The sequence below is a fragment of the Oncorhynchus clarkii genome, chromosome 33 (assembly GCF_045791955.1).
Source record: "Oncorhynchus clarkii lewisi isolate Uvic-CL-2024 chromosome 33, UVic_Ocla_1.0, whole genome shotgun sequence".
In the NCBI taxonomy this organism is placed as follows: domain Eukaryota; kingdom Metazoa; phylum Chordata; class Actinopteri; order Salmoniformes; family Salmonidae; genus Oncorhynchus; species Oncorhynchus clarkii.
This window is the reverse complement of record NC_092179.1, coordinates 17,558,492-17,574,001: the sequence shown is the minus strand read 5'-3', so window position 1 is coordinate 17,574,001 and position 15,510 is coordinate 17,558,492. Positions and strand designations below refer to the sequence as shown.

Here is a 15,510-nt window from a genome sequence, read left to right as displayed (position 1 = left end):
ATATTTTTATTTTGTAAAGGCTTCCTTCTTTTCACTCTGTCAATTAGGTTAGTATTGTTATTTACAATGTTGTTGTTCCATCCTCAGTTTTCTCCTATCACAGCCATTCAACTCTGTAACTGTTTTAAATTCACCATTGACCTCGAGGTGAAATCCGTGACCGGTTTGACTCCTCTCCAGCAACTGAGTTAGGAAGGACGCCTGCATCTTTGTAGGAACTGGGTGTACTGATACACCATCCAAAGTGTAAATAATAACCATGCTCAAAGCGATATTCAATGTCTATTTTTTTTAAATTGTATTTACACCCATCTACCAATAGGTGCCCTTCTTTGAATGGCATTAAAAAAAAAACCCTAGTCTTTGTGGTTGAATCTGTGTTTGAAATTCACTGCTCAACTGAGAGACCTTACAGATAATTGTATTTGTGGGGTACAAAGATGAGATAGTCATTCAAAAATTATGGTAAACACTATTATTGCACACAGAGGGAGTCAATGCAACTTACAGTAAGTATGTGACTTGTTAAACACATTTGTACTCCTGAACTTATTAGGCTTGCCATAACAAAGGGTTTGAATACGTATTGACTCACACATTTTTACTCCTGAACTTATTAGGCTTGCCATAACAAAGGGTTTGAATACGTATTGACTCAAGACATTTCATCTTATCATTTTTAATTAATTAGTAAAAAAATATATACACTACCGTTCAAAAGTTTGGGGTCACTTAGAAATGTCCACATTTTTTGTCCATTAAAATAACATCAAATTGATCAGTAAAACAGTGCAGGAATTGTTAATGTTGTAAATGACTATTGTATTGCCTCTCCTTCCAGTTCTCTGCTGCCAATGACTGAAACTGGAGACACTTATCTCCCTCACTAGCGTTAAGCACCAGCTGTCAGAGCAGCTCACAGATCACTGCACCTGTACATAGCCCATCTATAAATAGCCCAAACAACTACCTCATCCCCTACTGTATTTATTTTATTTATTTATTTATCTTGCTCCTTTGCACCCCAGTATTTCTACTTTGCACATTCATCTACTGCAAATCTACCATTCCAGCGTTTTATTTGCGTTTTAATTATTTACTTCGCCACCATGGCCTATTTATTGCCCTACCTCCCTTATCTCACCTCATTTGCTCACATTGTTTACAGACTTGATTTTCAACTGTATTATTGACTGTATGTTTGTTTACTCCATGTGTAACTCTGTGTTGTTGTATGTGTCGAACTGCTTTGCTTTACCTTGGCCAGGTCGCAGTTGTAAATGAGAACTTGTTCTCAACTTGCCTACCTGGTTAAATACATTTTTATTTTAATTTTTTTAAAGTAGCTTGAAATGGCAGATTTTTTTTGTGGAATATCTACACAGGCATACAGAGGCCCATTATCAGCAGCCATCCCTCCTGTTCCAATGGCACGTTGTGTTAGCTAATCCAAGTTTATCAATTTAAAAGGCTAATTGATCATTAGAAAACCCTTTTGCAATTATGTTAGCACAGCTGAAAACTGTTGTACTGATTAAAGACACAATAAAACTGGCCTTCTTTAGACTATTTGAGTATCTGGAGCATCAGCATTTGTGGGTTCGATTACAGGCTCAAAATTGGCAATAACAAATACATTTCTTCTGAAACTCATCAGTCTATTCTTGTTCTGAGAAATAAAGGCTATTCCATGCGAGAAATTGCCAAGAAATTGAAGATCTCCTACAACGCTGTGTACTACTCCCTTCACAGAACAGCACAAACTGGCACTAACCAGAATAGAAAGAGGAGTGGGAGGCCCCGGTGCACAACTGAGCAAGAGGACAAGTACATTAGAGTGTCTAGTTTGAGAAAAAGACGCCTCGCAAGTCCTCAACTGGCAGCTTCATTAAATAGTACCCGCAAAACACCAGTCTCAACGTCAACAGTGAAGGGGCGACTCCGGGATGTTGGTCTTCAAGGCATAGTTGCAAAGAAAAAGCCATCTCTCAGATTGGCCAATGAAAAGAAAAGATTAAGATGGGCAATAGAACACAGACACTGGACAGAGGAACACCCCGGAGTCGCCTCTTCACTATTGATGTTGAGACTGGTGTTTTACGGGTACTATTTGATTAGCTAACACAACGTGCCATTGGAACACAGGAGTGATGGTTGCTGATAACGGGCCTCTGTATGCCTATGTAGATATTTCACAAACAATCTGTCGTTTCCAGCTACAATAGTCATTTACAACATTAATAATGTCTACACTGTATTTCTGATCAATTTTATGTTATTGTAATGAACAAAAAATTTGATTTTCTTTCAAAAACAAAGACATTCCTAAGTGACCCCAAACTTTTGAACGGTAGTGTATATATATCAAAAACATAATTCCACTTTGACATTATGGGGTATTGTGTGTAGGCCAGTGACAAAAAATTGAAATGTATTCTATTTTAAATTCAGACTCCAACATAACAAAATGTAGAAGTCAGGGAGTGTGAATACTTTCTGAAGTCACTGTAGCTAGTATTCAATGTTTTAATGTCTTGTCTATTTTCAGTCTATATTCCTGTTTTACAGCTTTAATGTTCTGGAACCTGGTGTTGTTGTCAGCAAGGTATGTTCGGACTCAATCGGGACCAGGTTTCAGCTGCTGTACAATGCTGATGCTTCCTCCCAGAGATGGTCTTCTTGGACAAACACAAACTGGACACAGCTTGACAACCATCTTTTTTGGAGAGGATCTTCTTTTTGTCATTTTCTGCAACACGCACAAAACCATTCCAAAAGGAACACAAAAAAACATGATATTAGGTCAGATAATGTTTATGACAGCATAAAAGTTAAGGTAGTTGCTAAAATGTAGAATCATGAGATTTCTGCTGTACCTTCCACCCGTATGGACTTGGTGACCACCTCAAAATGAGTTGAGACCGTATTCTGAGCGTGGCACATAATCTTCTCTGACTTCACATTTCGCTCGACCGTCATCTCCATCTCACTACCGTGGACAGTGTGACCATCAATGGTCCAGCGGTAGTCACAAGCGGGAGTGCATTTGGCAGTGCACTGAAACATGGACGTGGAGCCGACTGCAACAGAGTCTTGACCAATGACGTGGACCTCTGATGGACCAGCTGATAGGAGACAAAAAGTAAAGGAAGAAGCTGGTTCAAGTATCACTTCAACCAAAACCCCAACAAATATAGACTACATACTATATAAGGGAATGTATGTATATTGATAGATGAAGCTATTTGTGTGGATATGGACAATTGCATTACACTAACAACAAGAGGGAATCTACAATTGTTAGAAGCTCTAAATCTCAGAATAACCTACATGTCACAGGTATTGTCCTGGTGGCCATGGCATAGAGCCCAGACACACTGTTGATGGCCTTGCAGTTCAGGGTAGCAGAGGTGGCCAACTCTTCGGGAGTTACAGTAATCTTGTTCCCCTGCCCACCGAGCCATCGGCCCTTTATCTTCCAGGTGTAGTTGCAGGAGGGACGGCAGTCTGCGTTACACTGGAAGCTTTGAGGGGCCCCTGGGGTCATCAGGGCAGGGCCTGTGATCGATATGTTGGTAGGTCCAGCTAAAAGGAGGAACACATAGACATTTAGATAATAGTCTAGATCCTATGACCAATGTGAAAAACAGTAGAAAAATAATTGTATCTATCACTAATCCAGTAATCCAGACATGTTGTCAATAAATTACAACACATTTAATTATCCCTCTATTCATAATATCATAAAGACCATCACCTTTAATTTCAAGTGAAGTGTTATAAAAACAAAAAACCACCCACGCACCTAAAACCTGCAGTATCTTTGTTACTGTAGAGGACCTCCCAGAGTCATCATTCCTTGCAGTGCATGTGAGGTTTAGGGACTCCTCCCATTGGCGAGCTGTGAACAACAGCTCATTGCCTTGCCAAATCTGCCCGTCGATACTCATTCTGTAGCTACAGGAAGGAGAGCACTGGGCAGCACAGTCAAAGCTGCGTGGCACACCCACTTTAACAAAGTCAGGTCCCACAATGGTTAGTTCCAAGGGACCATCTGAAAATTACAGTGCACAATCAGGCAATGCCTACCTGTTTAAGAATAAAGGATTTATTGGATACAGGGTGTAAATGTATTCTTGTAACAGTGATAAATTACTACAACGATAATCCAATAAAACGCCTGTAGTTAGCTGCTAGCTGATAGCACTACCCTACGATCACAGTCATTATTCAAAGTACCCAACATTCCCATCAATGCAGTGATGTGTTCCATCCTGTAATAATTTGGCTTGGCTATTATGTGATGTGGTTCACTTACTGATACTGCCACTCCCTCCATCAGTGGTCAAAGCTGATCCTGGAAGTTCATCAAAACAGCCACAGGCTATAATCAACACATTATAATGTAACACTATTTTCACCCAAACAAAAGCTGGACCTCCGTAGACATTGAAAGTAAATGTAGTTATAGAGCTTAACAGGAAGTGTCCAGACCTACTGACTGATGTTAAACCAACTTGCCATCCTCAAAAAGAAATGTTAACATAAAACAATGTTGTTATATATTTTTTAAATCATATTACCTGCTAGGTACACTAGCAGCAGAAGTAGATTAAGCAGGGTGTGTGTATCCTTCATTGTCTCGCAGAGATGGAGTGAGGTGAATTCGATACCAGGAATATGGGACTGTTACAGAGTCAAGTAGTAGAGTGAGAAGGTTAACAAACACACCTTATCAGAGAGAACAGACTGAGAGCGAACCTGCCCTGCCCATTCAAACCTGCCCATTAAAAATACATTATTTCTGTAGTGACCATTAAATAAGGTGAAACAGAACTGGCAACTTTTACTATGAACTAACATGTAGAGGGCAATGTACTGAGGAATAAAATAAATGGTCTCCAACTCTCCATCCCTGCTCCTGGGGAGCTGAAGTCAATTAATATACTATTTTTAATAGACAGAACCAATTGGAGGGAAAGATATGAGACTATATGTGTAATACATGAGTGTATGACGAATTTAGGAGTGTCGAGAACATGGTTTCAGTGCATGGCTTGTACCAGAATCTCTTATCAAAAGTCAAATACAGTGCATTGATGTCATACCTTTAGTTCTTATAATGTAATTGCATTTAACCTCAAAAGGTTGTGTATAATACAGACTTTTAACTTTAGCTTTAGGAAAGGAGACTGAACCACTAGGATTTTCCTCTATGATTTTGACTGTGTTTAGGTCAATTCCATTTCCTTTTTATCCTGAAAAACTCCCCAGTCCTTAACGTTTACAAGGATACCTTTAACATGATGCAGCCACCAGTGGTACTCTGTAGATTATATTGGATTTGTCCCAACCATAACACTTTGTATTCAGGACAAAAAGTTAATTGCTTTGCCACATGTATTGCAATTGTACTTTAATGCCTTGTTGCAAACAGGATGTATGTTTTGGAACATTTGTATTCTGTACAGGCTTCCTTCTTTTCTTTAGGTTAGTTTTGTGGAGTAACTATAATGCTGTTGATCCATCCTTAGTTTTCTCCTATCACAGCCACTAAACTCTGTAATGTTTTAAAGTCACCATTGGCCTCATAGTGAAATCCCTGAGCAGTTTCCTTCCTCTCCGGCAACTGAGTTAGGAAGGATGCCTGTATCTTTGTAGTGAATGGGTGTATTGATACACCATCCAACATGTAATTAATAACTTCACCATGCTCAAGGGTATTTTCAAACATACAAAGTATTGACTCAAGGATGTGAATACTTGTGTAAATGAGATATTTCTGTTTTTCATTTTTCATGAAATTATTATTATTTTTTAAACATAATTCCACTTTGTCATTATGGGATATTGTGTGTAGATTGGTGAGAAAAACAATCAATTTAATCAATGTTGAATTCAGGCTGTGATAAAACAAAATGTGGAATAAGGAGATCGTTGGTACTGGTGGCTTTGTCGATGAATGCCTCATCCCAGTACTGTAGTTGACCTAGGGTGTAACCTGGCAGTCAAAGGTACAAACATTATGTACATTATGTACATCACAGTCCCACAAGATCGATCCAAATATGATTGTGTGAAAAGAATCAACAGAATTAGATGTTTTCCTAACAACCTGAAAGGTTTCAGAGCAATTGAAGCCCATCTGCCCAGATATACATTTTTACATTACCAACCAAACTGGGGGGAAATCACGTTATCAGGTCAGTTTAGGACCGTTAGGCAGGCTCGAGAGGACACGGCCACTAGGCAGACTAGAACAGCATACACTTTTCTCAATGGGTAGAAGCCCGACAGCAGTATCTCAGTAAATGCCTTAAAGGAGAAGTTCAGTATTTTACACCTTCTTGTTAGATGGATCCTCCCCCTGAAGGTTGTCTATGGGCCAGGAGAAACTGTAATCCATGGTTAAGATGTTTAAGAATTGAAGAAGCCTAATCATTTAAAGTTACGTCAAACCAAATAATTCAGTTAATTTGTCTATGGCTTTTTTAACAGTCACTGCATGCCCACACCACTCCCATTGATTTTAAACCAGCAGAGGCTAAAGTTAGCTGAAGTGTGTAGTGGCTATTAGAAGAAAAACCAAACCATGTATTACAGTTTCTCCTGATCCATAGACTACTTACAGGGGCAGGAACCATCTAAAATGAAGTTGTAAAATACTGAACTTTCCCTTTAACCCCAACACTTTTTTTGGTGTATTTTCTTAAAACTGCATTGTTGGTTAAGCATTTCACTGTAAGGTCTACTACACATGTTGTATTCAGCGCATGTGACAAATACAATTTGATTTGACTAACTCTAACCCTAAACGTAACCATAGCAAGCTGTTGCATATCAACAGTTGCAGTTGATAGTCTGTTGATGGTTTGTTCCGCTGTAGATCATCAATAGGGGATTATCCAAATAAAGTGTGACCCAATGTTTTAGTAATTATTGTCTGAGATAACCATTTGCCGTCCATTACAGTACTGTATAGAGTTTATATCTTGACCAGAAACCAAGCATAATCAATCATTTAAACGTTAGTGCAGGGAAATGAAACACAATCATTCGATGCATGTATCTTTAATCGTGAATTTCTTTCAAGATTATCAAGAGACAACAATGGATAAAATAATCTGATTGTAGGAAGAATCAGTTATAGATTCAGCATGACCTTCTGGTACAGTATTGGTATTTCCAGCGACGATCTCTGAAAGTACACAAGACAAACAGACATTTTGTTCCTGTTAGTTTTGTAGTCAATTCATCCTTTCCTGAAGCTTGTTTATTCCAACAGCAAGAATATGACACACAGATACCGTAGATACACACACACACAGAGAGAGAGAAAATACTTGGAATCCATTACATTAGCATACATTCGCATACAGTACCAATGGATAATCATACTCACTCATAATTGTTGTCGTGGTAGCTTTCAGCTGCAATCAGGTAGGAATTTGGTGGGGCATTAAAAGTGAAGGCCTCATCAAACCAGTTTACGTAGTTGGTCCACTGGCAGGAATCAGTACAGAAGTTGCTGGCTCCACAGCAGGTGAACTTCCATCTGTATAAGGGTGGAAATAAGGTTTAAATTATGATATATGTTTTGTATTGACCTTGTAATTCACATTATAGTAGGGTTGTTCAACAAAAACAGTACCTCCGTCAACCCTGTGTCACTTTTAGGATTTTACACCATTTAATCCCCAAATGTCTCTACATTTTACCATCATTGTAAAGCCCTAGTTATTCTGTTTGATTTGACAAAGTCATTTCTTGAAGATTTGTATTTATTTCATGTGAATAGTGATTAATTTACATCTCACCTTCTGTCCTCATGCTTGTTGTCATGATAGCTGTTCATCCCTGTGATGACCTGGTGGCTTGGGCATTGGTAGTTGAAAGGTTTGTCGAGGTCATTTACGTAGGAAGATGTGAAGCAGTTAGTTGCTGAGTCAAACGTGGCTTTGCACCCAAAGTCCCACATACGGTCTTCATATATGTTGTGATGCTCACTAAAATTGGAAAAATACATTACAATGCACAAATGAATAGTTGAATTTATACGAAAACAAACATTTATGCAGGTTGCAGGTTTTATTGTTTCCCAACATATTTTGTCCGGAATGCAATTGCAATAACCTAAATCCAAAATACAGAGTTAAACCAGTTTAATTTCTCAAAATGGAAAATTGCAAATCTGAATCAACAGCAACTCTGTTGATATGCAACAGCTTGCTAGGGTTTGAGAAAGGGTTAGGGTTAACTCAGCACCGCAGCAGCAAAATGCTCACTCTGATTTGGAAACCTGTGCTTGTGAGTCAGTGCAGAATTCAGGTTTTGGAGAAGATTGGTTGTATGGAACATAAGGAATCACCTCACTATGCGAGAGATGGATTGTCCTGATGGGCAATTAAAATCTAAAGGCTGGTCATAGCTGTTCTGCCAGCAGGGGTCTGCAACACACAAACAAGGGCACAATAAAAACGTAATTCGTTACCGTAGTAATCGGCACCTCCTTCTCCTTTTTAAAAAGATTTCTGACCACACACATTGCTATTTGATTGAAATATTAAGTCCACATTTTGAGTTACTCTGCTACACATATTCTCAGGCTTTAATCCACAAACTCACATGTAACATAAAGCATACCTTTTCCGTTAACCAACACACCAGCAAGAAGCAGAATAAAGACGTTGGCCCTCTTCATGGCTTTTGAGGGGCCCAAACTAAAATCAGCAAGGTTGGTGCTCCATTTATAGACAGAGGTGATCTTTGTCCTTGCTGGACCTTAGGCCACGTACGTGGGTAATCCCAGTGTTTGAGCAGGTGTATTGCAGTCTAAAAAATATTGCAGTCAATTCATGTTATACTGAACAAACATGCAACATGCAACAATTTCAACAACTGAGTTACAGTTAAGGAAATCAGTCAATTGAAATCCATTAGGCCCTAATCTATGGATTTCACATGATTGGGCGGGGTGCTCAGCCATGGGTAGGCTTGGGAGGGTGTAGGCCCATCCACTTGGGAGCCAGGCCAAGCCAATCAGAATGAGTTTTTCACCACAAAAGGGCTTTATTACAGACAGAAATACTCAGTTTCATCAGCTGTCCAGGTGACTGGTGTCAGACTATCTGGCAGGTGAAGGATCCGGATGTGGAGGTCCTGGGCTGGCGTGCTTACATGTGGTCTGCGATTGTGAGGCCGGTTGGACATACTGCTAAATTCTCTAAAACGACGTTGGAGGCAGCTTATGGTAGAGAAATTAACATTAAATTCTCTAGCAACAGCTCTGGTGGACATTCCTGCAGTCAGCATGCCAATTGCACACTCCCTCAAAACTTGAGACATCTGTGGCATTGTTATGTGACAAAACTGATCATTTTAGAGTGGCCTTTTATTGATGAACATTTGATGTCTTCGCTTACAGTCATTCTCATGGTTTACGGGGAAGCAAGTAATAATTTCTTTCCCAGGGGCTCATTGGTTGGCTGTTACAGTAGTTCCACAATTACACAAGACTGACAATATCTTCGAAAATGTTTGTCAAAAAATCAATTTATAATCAATAAACTACATTCTGTACATTGTATTCACATTACATCTGTACAACAATACAACAATGCCTTATAATAATCATTGACAGGTATTGAGAGGTATGTGTGTACTCTCAGAGTGATGTCTCTTTGGGGTCCTTGGTCTCTGTTGCTGCAGGCCTGAAGGACAGAATCTCTGTGAATGTGTGACCTGTAGGAGATATCACAAGAAATGACTAATTAGTTACTCTGTACACTCTATAGATTTTTCTTCCTCTTAAGCTGAACATGTTATCACATATCCATCTCCCTCATCATCGCTCTCCTTCTATCATGTGGAATGACCAAAGGAATGTTTTTCCTTAAGCTATCTTCCTAGGGAAAGAGATAACTAATCAGTTCCTGAATGCGTTCAACCGAATAGCATTTTCTGTATTTAACCCAACCCCTCTTAATCAGAGCAGTGCAGGGGGCTGCCTTATTTAACATCCACATCATCAGCACCCAGGGAGCAGTTGTTGCCTTGCACATGGGCAGAATTGCATAATTTTCTACCTTGCCAGCTTGGGGATTTGAACCAACGACCTTTCAGTTACCTGCCCAACAGTCTTTACCTCTAGGCTACCAGCCACCTCATTATCCATCTCTCCCCCTTTTTTACTCTTCCTGTATCTCCTTCTTCTCTCTCCCTCTGTCCTCCCCAGCATATCTCTCTCTCTCCCATATCTTCCTCCTCCCTCCCCCCGCTCTCCATCTCTTTCTTCAGCTTCCCTCCAACCATCTCTCACGTTTCCACTGCTCCAGGAGCAGGTCTGTGTTGTCCATGGAGTGATCGTAGGGCTGGGCCTCAGTCTCCTCCTCTGGTTCTCTGAACTCGCTGAAAAAGGGCATGGCCAGCGCCTCCGATGCACTCACCCGCCTCTCAGGGTCCAGCAACAGCATGCGCTCCAGCACACACACCGCTGCCACACAGAGAGGTATACAGTGTCTCTAGCGGTGTTATGGTCAGGACACTCCTGACAATAGTTAGAAACAGTTGCTGTTTTGTAAACCAGCGTTTTTGATCCTTTAGTAATAGACTGTCAAATTCAACTAACTGCGTGTTCACATCATTGTATTGAACGTCTGCTCACCGTCTGAGCTAGCTTTGGAAAAAAGAAAGTGCAAATCTTTCTTTAGTACTTTGGGAAGGCTCCGTATGTAGTTTTTGGCCTGTTGGAAGAGGAGCAGATTTACCTGGGAGTGTATGTGTATTCTATTCCTATGTACTCTAGTAGGCTGTGTTTGCTTTGAATGTGTACTATCTGAGTGTATTTTGAGTGCCCACATGACTTACATCTTGGCTTTGTAGCTTCGTAACAAAGTCTGCAGTGGGTGTACCAGTAATCTTCATGATCTCTTTCAGTTGGTCCAGGTCTGTGCTCACCCAGAGGTCAAGGGTCATAGCTCATGTGGTACAGGAAGTCACATTCACATGCTGCTCATACTATATATGCTTAGCCATAATAAGCTTACAGAACTAGTCTTTGACAGGTTGATAACATATCATTCTGCAATAGTTGTGTGGGGTGAAGACAGAGAGTAGTAAACACTGAAAAAGGATACGGTCATTTCCTTTGAACAGCGGCTTCCCCAGCAGCATCTCCGCCATGATGCAGCCCACCGACCAGATATCCACTGACGATAGAGGAGGACAAAGACATACATAGGACTGAATGGTCTTTCAGTACCACATTGCTACCAAACTGCTACCATACCAGTGGGTTCAATTACAGCGATATTGTACACAAATTGTACAAAGAGATAGATCTCCATAGGACCTCATACTGTAGGATATTTTTCTGGTTACAATAGCATGATTAATCATGGTGATAACACAGATGTTGACATTAGAAAGTACTGCCATCTTGTGGACAAAGAAGGCAGCCATGAATGAGTGATTGAGAGAGACTCACCAGTCTGGGTATAGTGCATCCAATTGAGGATTACCTCGGGGGCTCTGTACCAGCGAGTGACGACGTACCCCGTCATCTCTGTGTCTGTCTGCCGAGCCAGCCCGAAGTCAAGGATCTGAGACAGACAGAGAGAATTGCTTTGGCTACATTGGATTGTCCCTTTTATGACAATAAAGCACAGGAGGTTGATGGCACCTTAATTGGGGAGGACGGGCTTGTGGTAATGGCATGAGTGAAATAGTACAATGGTATCAAATACATGGTTTCCAGGTGTTTGATGCCATGCCATTCCATTTGCTCCGTTCCAGCCATTACTATGATCTCTCCTCCCCTCAGCAGCCTCCACTTCAATAAAGTGTATTTCATTTAAATCGAAAGAGAGCGAGACTGAACAGGGAGAGCACAGTGCCTATCACAGGTCTGGTAGCAATATATATGTATGTATATATGTATATATATATATATATATATATATATATATATATATATATATATATATATATATATATATGTAGTACCTTCAGCTCACAGTCTTCGTTGACAGATAAATTTCCAGGTTTGAGATCCTGTTGGTATTTAGAAAAATTACATTATCATGCTGCCAGATTGACGCAAATACACGCAAGCACACACACAAAGAGCTTCTGATATGGAAAACGGCATGAATAGCAGTGGGCGTGAAAAAGAGCAAGGGCCCCAACACCAATGCACATAGTTGAAAGGTCAGAGTTTACGCACCCTGTGGATGATCCCTGCAGAGTGGATATACTGTGGGGAGACACAAAAGACCAGGAAAAGAGAAAGTCTTAAAATTAGAAAAAGAAGGTGCTATTCAAGTATATTCTGGGAAACATTTAAACCTTCTGTATAAACTGCCTTTATTTTGTATCATATTTGAATGTTGGGGATAAAATGAGCATTTGTAGGTATATCTTTTAAACTGCTTAGAATTGTATATGTATATGTATATATATATATATATATATATATATATGTATATATATATATATATATATATATATATATATATATATATATATGTATATGTATATATATATATATATATATATGTATATGTATATATATATATATATATATATATATATATATATATATATATATATATAGCTCTTTTGAGTGCATGTATGCAACTAACCTTGAGTCCTCTCAGCATTTGATAGACAAGGAATTGCACCCTCTCCTGTGACAATCTCTCCATCTTCATCAGTTTCCCCAGATCAGTACCCATGAGTGGCATTACCAGGTAACTGAGAATGACAGGGGAAAAGGAAAAAATATATACTTTATTGTGAATAAAAACATTCAATATATGAACAGGAAGGGTATTGGACAAAGAGGTACTTACAAGTCATGAAACCTGTCCAATGAGATCTCAGAAGTGAACACATCCAGCAGTCCAATCACCTAATCCAAGCCAATCAAAGAATAACAGAAAATAAATAGAATAGCTCAATTATAGATTAACTGGAGATTTTTTTTTGTGCATCATGTATCTCAATTACAGCATCAGGAAATGATTCCCACTTGAAGTTACACACACACACACACACAATTGTGATACGGGGTGTGTCTCTGTCATTCTAGAGTGAGCCACTGACTAAAGTAGATGTTGCTATGAGGCATTTTTTCCGCAACATGGATTGGCTTCCTTCTCAGCCTTTCCTTGTGTACCATTATTAAACTCTACAAACTCCCTGTATACCCAGTAGACCTCTGAAATCAGTGGTCACCAAGTCCAACCCTGGTCCAGGAGAGCTACAACATGTATTGAAACCTTTATTTAAATAGGCAAGTCAGTTAAGAACAAATTATTATTTACAATGACAGCCTACGGGGGAACAGTGGGTTAACCGCCTTGTTCAAAGGCAGAATGACAGATTTTTACCTTGTCAGCTCAGGGATTCAATCCAGCAACCTTTCGGTTACTAACCACGAGGCTACCTGCCACCCCAAGTTGAATGCCTGATTCAACTTTTCCAATCAAGACTCAGAACCTGTGCCTGCCTCAAATTAATATCTCTATAATCTTGATATGATGTGTTTCTGTTTAGTATTATGGGTTGTGATGTGAATATTACCAATGTGATCTTTCTGACTACTCTGCTACTGACTAATTGCCAATCATAAGGAACAGCTGTGTTTGTCTCACTGTGTGCAACAAAATAAACTGTCACTGCTCTCTGCACGCAGCCTAGGCCATAAGGATTTGAACAGTTTACTATGGATAAAAGTGAGTTTTAAATGCAGTACTGTAGAGTTGGGCCATTTCATTTTTAGACACGGCCTAATTAGTGGTGTGAAACAGACACCTTTTCTATTTATGAGAATTAACCATGAGGTGCGTATTTCAGGAAGGGCCCTCACATTTTCGTGCTTCATGTGCTTGAGGAGCCGGAGCTCTCTGTAGGCCCTCTTGGCAAAGAGCTTCGACTGGAAGGGTCTGTGGAGCTTCTTGATGGCCACCCTCACCCCAGTCCTGCGGTCCTGGGCGGAGCTGCAGCAAGACATGTAGGTAAAGGGAAGAAAACATTTTAGCAATGTAGGCCATTGGCGGTAGCCTACTGAAGAAGGACCCAACTCTCTTATTGTATTTTTTATTGAATGCTTGATTAATTATTTAATTAAAAGAATATACATCCAAATATCATGTTTTATAATCAAGTGGTTAGGCCTACTTCAAAGACATCCTTGGGAGTTTCTGGAATTCAAGTAGAAACATTTGTTCGGCCTATATCCCAAGAAACATTGCGCAAAGACCCAGAACAGATGTAGGCCGATGCACTTAAATCTAAATCTTCTGCTCACTAAAACCCAACGAACAATGAGGCCAATGGGGGTTCTTTGTTATGCTTTTCCCGACTTCACAAAGCCAAAAAAGTCCCTGCCGTGTAAACTATGTTTAGGAATGAAACAGAAACCGCATAATGTAATTCATCAAATAGCAGCGATGTTTGTTGATGACTTAATTCGGACACAATCCAGCGCTCCACTGCACAAAACACTTCCTTTTGATATAACCACATGAAGAATGCATGAGATGAACAGATAAAAAAAAAACACGATGCTTATTTTAGGAACGAGTCACGTCTTGTTGTGGCTTGGTTTGTATTGCCTTAACATAGGCTATTGTTAACTCCAAATTCGACATTTACGAAGAGTAGCCTACCCATGTTTGATGATTAAACTCGTATAAAACTCACCATACTGTCCCATACGCGCCAGTCCCCACCTGCTTTAGCTCACGGTATCGCTCTGGAACCTCCCATGCCGTTTTGTTTACCTCCTGACGGTAAAATCCTGTCCGCGTGCGGACCGACATATCCAAATCGATTTGGGGGTCAATGTTTCCCCAGCTAACTCTTAATTCGGGGATAATGAGGCGTTGTTGTGCATGAGACACTTCGTTCACACTTCGTTCACTTGCTCTCGTGCAGCCACCACCTACCTACTACACACTCTAGCACTCGGGAAATGCGCAATGCATTCCGTTGCCCGACAGTGGTCTCCAGTGACACGAATAAAGAACCGTAACCAGTGACTGGTCTCACTCGTTTTTAAAACCTCAATGGTATCACTGCTGAACACACTGTTTGAATGCTAAATGACGAGACAGAGGCATTGATGCGAGTAACCAGTCTTGTTCAGTACATCACAACACATCCGGGTATCTCAAGCACCCCGGTAAAACCCAAGAGTTGCAGTAATGAACATTTACCAACAGATGGCATCACTGTGCCATCTTCCACCCATAACATCTTCCCTTTAATAAAATAGGACAGGAGGTGTCAATTCACTAACAAAACAAACCTAGTAACAATTTCCAACATGAACAGTTTAGTATTTATTTTATTTTTTTCCAGAACAACAACACATTTTGATATTCTCTTCACTTTTATCTCTGTCAACAATCCCTGATGGGAAACCTACAGATTAAGTATTTTTGGTGGCTGGGACAGACGCCCGCATCGTGAAAAAACAGGGGGCTTGTCTGCGAGGACTGCGGG

General features: G+C 40.0%; 2 protein-coding genes and 1 long non-coding RNA gene across 4 annotated transcripts; all 3 read right to left on the bottom strand.

Moving 5' to 3' along the window:
• Positions 1–460: 460 nt before the first annotated feature.
• On the bottom strand, positions 461–3,125 carry LOC139393287 (uncharacterized). The gene is made up of 2 exons (XR_011629763.1): positions 2,877–3,125; positions 461–2,749 (listed from the first exon to the last, which is right to left on the bottom strand). It is a non-coding gene; the product is annotated as an uncharacterized lncRNA (long non-coding RNA).
• A 3,933-nt stretch (positions 3,126–7,058) lies between these two features.
• On the bottom strand, positions 7,059–8,717 carry LOC139393286 (dermatopontin-like). Its single transcript, XM_071141809.1, has 5 exons — positions 8,644–8,717; positions 8,369–8,447; positions 7,818–8,006; positions 7,403–7,555; positions 7,059–7,198 (listed from the first exon to the last, which is right to left on the bottom strand). The coding sequence occupies exons 1-5, from the start codon at positions 8,699–8,701 to the stop codon at positions 7,153–7,155; spliced, it is 525 nt and encodes a 174-aa protein (XP_070997910.1). The 5' UTR covers positions 8,702–8,717; the 3' UTR covers positions 7,059–7,152.
• A 665-nt stretch (positions 8,718–9,382) lies between these two features.
• LOC139393281 (mitogen-activated protein kinase 12-like) lies at positions 9,383–15,510 on the bottom strand. Of its 2 annotated transcripts, XM_071141801.1 has the most exons (12): positions 14,707–15,510; positions 13,871–14,000; positions 12,852–12,910; positions 12,642–12,753; positions 12,224–12,253; positions 12,004–12,051; positions 11,486–11,600; positions 11,136–11,207; positions 10,867–10,946; positions 10,664–10,742; positions 10,319–10,492; positions 9,383–9,741 (listed from the first exon to the last, which is right to left on the bottom strand). In XM_071141801.1, exons 1-12 carry the CDS (start codon positions 14,823–14,825, stop codon positions 9,665–9,667), a joined length of 1,095 nt encoding a protein of 364 aa, XP_070997902.1. In that variant the 5' UTR covers positions 14,826–15,510; the 3' UTR covers positions 9,383–9,664. The 2 variants fall into 2 exon arrangements, with proteins under 2 accessions (XP_070997902.1, XP_070997903.1); XM_071141802.1 differs by lacking the exon at positions 12,004–12,051 and having other exon boundaries at positions 14,707–14,909.

Coding starts and splice junctions, on each gene's coding strand:
- LOC139393281 (XM_071141801.1), bottom strand. CDS start 14,825: ATGTCGGTCCGCACGCGGACAGGATTTTACCGTCAGGAGGTAAACAAA. Junction 14,001..14,706: donor GGCGCGTATGGGACAGTATG/GTGAGTTTTATA, acceptor GTCTTGCTGCAG/CTCCGCCCAGGACCGCAGGA. Junction 12,052..12,223: donor CTGCAGGGATCATCCACAGG/GTGCGTAAACTC, acceptor AAATACCAACAG/GATCTCAAACCTGGAAATTT.
- LOC139393286 (XM_071141809.1), bottom strand. CDS start 8,701: ATGAAGAGGGCCAACGTCTTTATTCTGCTTCTTGCTGGTGTGTTGGTT. Junction 8,448..8,643: donor TGTGTTGGTTAACGGAAAAG/GTATGCTTTATG, acceptor TGTGTGTTGCAG/ACCCCTGCTGGCAGAACAGC. Junction 8,007..8,368: donor TCCATCTCTCGCATAGTGAG/GTGATTCCTTAT, acceptor TTCCAATTTTAG/TGAGCATCACAACATATATG.